General features: G+C 44.2%; 1 protein-coding gene across 1 annotated transcript; it reads right to left on the bottom strand.

Moving 5' to 3' along the window:
- On the bottom strand, positions 1-690 carry LOC131294396 (ficolin-3-like). Its single transcript, XM_058322443.1, has 2 exons — positions 203-690; positions 1-136 (listed from the first exon to the last, which is right to left on the bottom strand). Exons 1-2 carry the CDS (start codon positions 688-690, stop codon positions 1-3), a joined length of 624 nt encoding a protein of 207 aa, XP_058178426.1.
- Between the last annotated feature and the right edge of the window lie 1,705 nt (positions 691-2,395).

Below are 2,395 nucleotides of genomic sequence, written 5' to 3'. Positions count from 1 at the left end.
TTACGTTTGATCACTCGGGCGAATCATGATCTTGCTGGACTTTATGGTCGAACGTTCGAGCAGCGAATGTAGCGAATGCGTAGTTTTTGCGGCGGAATCCGACGAACGCCATAGTGGAAATTTCCCGTTCAAATGGCTGTGAAAGGTAAGGGATTTTGTTATGAAAATTCCGAGGAAAAGTTGTGTGACTCATTCACATTACCTTTGACTGTAACGAGATTTACACCACCATGGTCCCTTGTGGGTGTCGACGCAGTTTCTGTTGAGTCTCCCCGGCTGTGGCTTGTCGTAGGTCGCGAACGGGGCGCTCTTCTGCCTTCGTAACGAATCCCCCGCGGTGCCCGAATACTGGCCCAGCCGTTTGATCTTGTACCTTTCCTCCTCATTTCCTATGCGAAAGTCACCGTAATGTGCGTATTTGATGGCTCCATCAACACCCTCTAGAACAACCAATAGCTCGTGCTTCCGGTCACGCACTGTTTGGTAGAGTTTTTCGAGACCGAACCAAAACTCTCCCTCGACGTCACCGAACCCTTCGGCACATTCAGACCAGCTTCTGTTGAAGTCCAGTGCCCCGCTGAAGCGATACTGAATCGTCGTCCAACCGCCCTTGTGAAACACTTCCGGGTAGTTCATCGTTTCCAGCAGGTGGGTTGTTCGCGCTTCAAGTTTGTTCTCCAGCTGATCCATTTTAGGCACGACTTTGCTCTCGAGAAAATTCATAATAACTCCGGTTTCTTGTCTACAAAGGTTCTCGACGTTTTTCACATGTTCTATTGATATTACATTTTTGGAGCTATGTTCGATTCCATCTAGCTTGATCATTTTTTCCATTGGCGTTGCGACCTTTCCTTCAACTGGATGCTCCATCATATCGATAGTATGTTTTATGTGAGTCTCAAAGGACGCATACTTTAGTTCGATGCGAGACTCAAACGCGCTTAAGGATTCTTCCAGATGAGACGTCAGAGTTTGTTTAACATTAGACTCAAAAGCAATTAGCGATTGTTCAACACGTGATTCAAACTCGGCAAGCTTATCTTCAATACGATTCACATGTTCTGCCAGATCGTTCAGTAATAGTTCGCGAAGGAATCCCTCCGATGGGTTTGCTCGATCTTTTCCCATAAGTGCAATCGAGTCAGTATTTTGCCCGATTATGTCTCTATTTTCCTGCAGTTTCTGTGTGATAAGAGAAAGTTTTGCGTCCAGCAGTTCATACACGAGGTTTGATAATTGTTGTTCTTTATTTGCGTGAGAAGATAAGAGCACTTTATGCGAGTTGGATATCACTGAAAGTTTTTCGTCAATGTGCATCAATTTTTCAGAAAGACTTCCATCTCGTCTCTTGAATTCTGCATCAGTCTTTTGTTCCATTCGTTTTATTTCGGCGTCCGTCTCTTTCTGATAGGTTTCCAGGTCCTCGAGGGTAATTGCACTGCATTTACCGAGGCAGTGAAGGAGTGCGTAAAGCACCAGGAAGAGGTACAATTTTCCATCGAAATCCATCACAATGGTTCACAGTTGCTGCACGTATTTTTCGACGTTGAATTTGCTTCTTCACTGATGTCACTTATTTCCTTTGTTTTTTATTTGTTAGGCTTCGATGATTTGTTCGAGCGAATAGTTTAATGAATGTTAATTAGGGAATTCACCGTTTGACGAACAAGTCTGTATGAGAGTCATATTGTTCACATTTAGCATAGTTGTTGAACTGTATTCACATTTTTGCTCAGCAAAGTCCACTTCGAAAACTACAACATAGTAACACTTAGCATAGGCTCACCACCATTTATTGATATATCTGTACGGAAATCGCGAGGGCAACTTAGCCGCTAAATTGAAGAGTCTCTTGAGGAAAACTGATAAAATACGTCTGCCTTTCTGCACGGCTTCGTAAAGACTGATACGGTCGGCCACAATTTCGGCTTTATTAAATTGGCCAGAGATGGTCCAATCGAGTGACTCATCACCGACCGGCCCCCACGGGTTCTACTTTGTACTGCCGTACCTCGGATGACGTTATGGCTCGCATGTGTTATATTTAGCGCACAGATCCCATAGGCTTATTTACATTTTCGAGCATCCCATTATGTTCAATTCGGACACCGGTTTTATGCTCGTGCCCCTGGGACACACCATCATTCTGGTCGACTTGATCGCAGTATCATCTTCTGGTAATCCCTTCCACTGCAAGCCCAATCCGTTGGGCGCACGAGGTATTTTAGAATACCTTCCATTCAAGCTTGATCAAAGAATAGATAAAATACATGTTTTGAGCGATGAGTTGATCGAGATATTTTGTAGTTTAATTAAATAACCTACCCTAGCTGGCAATCGGTGGAACCCGCTGGAATCCACCATCCAGCTCCGTGTTTCTTATTGTGACGTGTTG

This window comes from Anopheles ziemanni, chromosome 2 (assembly GCF_943734765.1).
Source record: "Anopheles ziemanni chromosome 2, idAnoZiCoDA_A2_x.2, whole genome shotgun sequence".
NCBI lineage: Eukaryota > Metazoa > Arthropoda > Insecta > Diptera > Culicidae > Anopheles > Anopheles ziemanni.
Note: the sequence above shows the minus strand (reverse complement) of the source record. Positions and strands in the feature narration are given on the sequence as shown.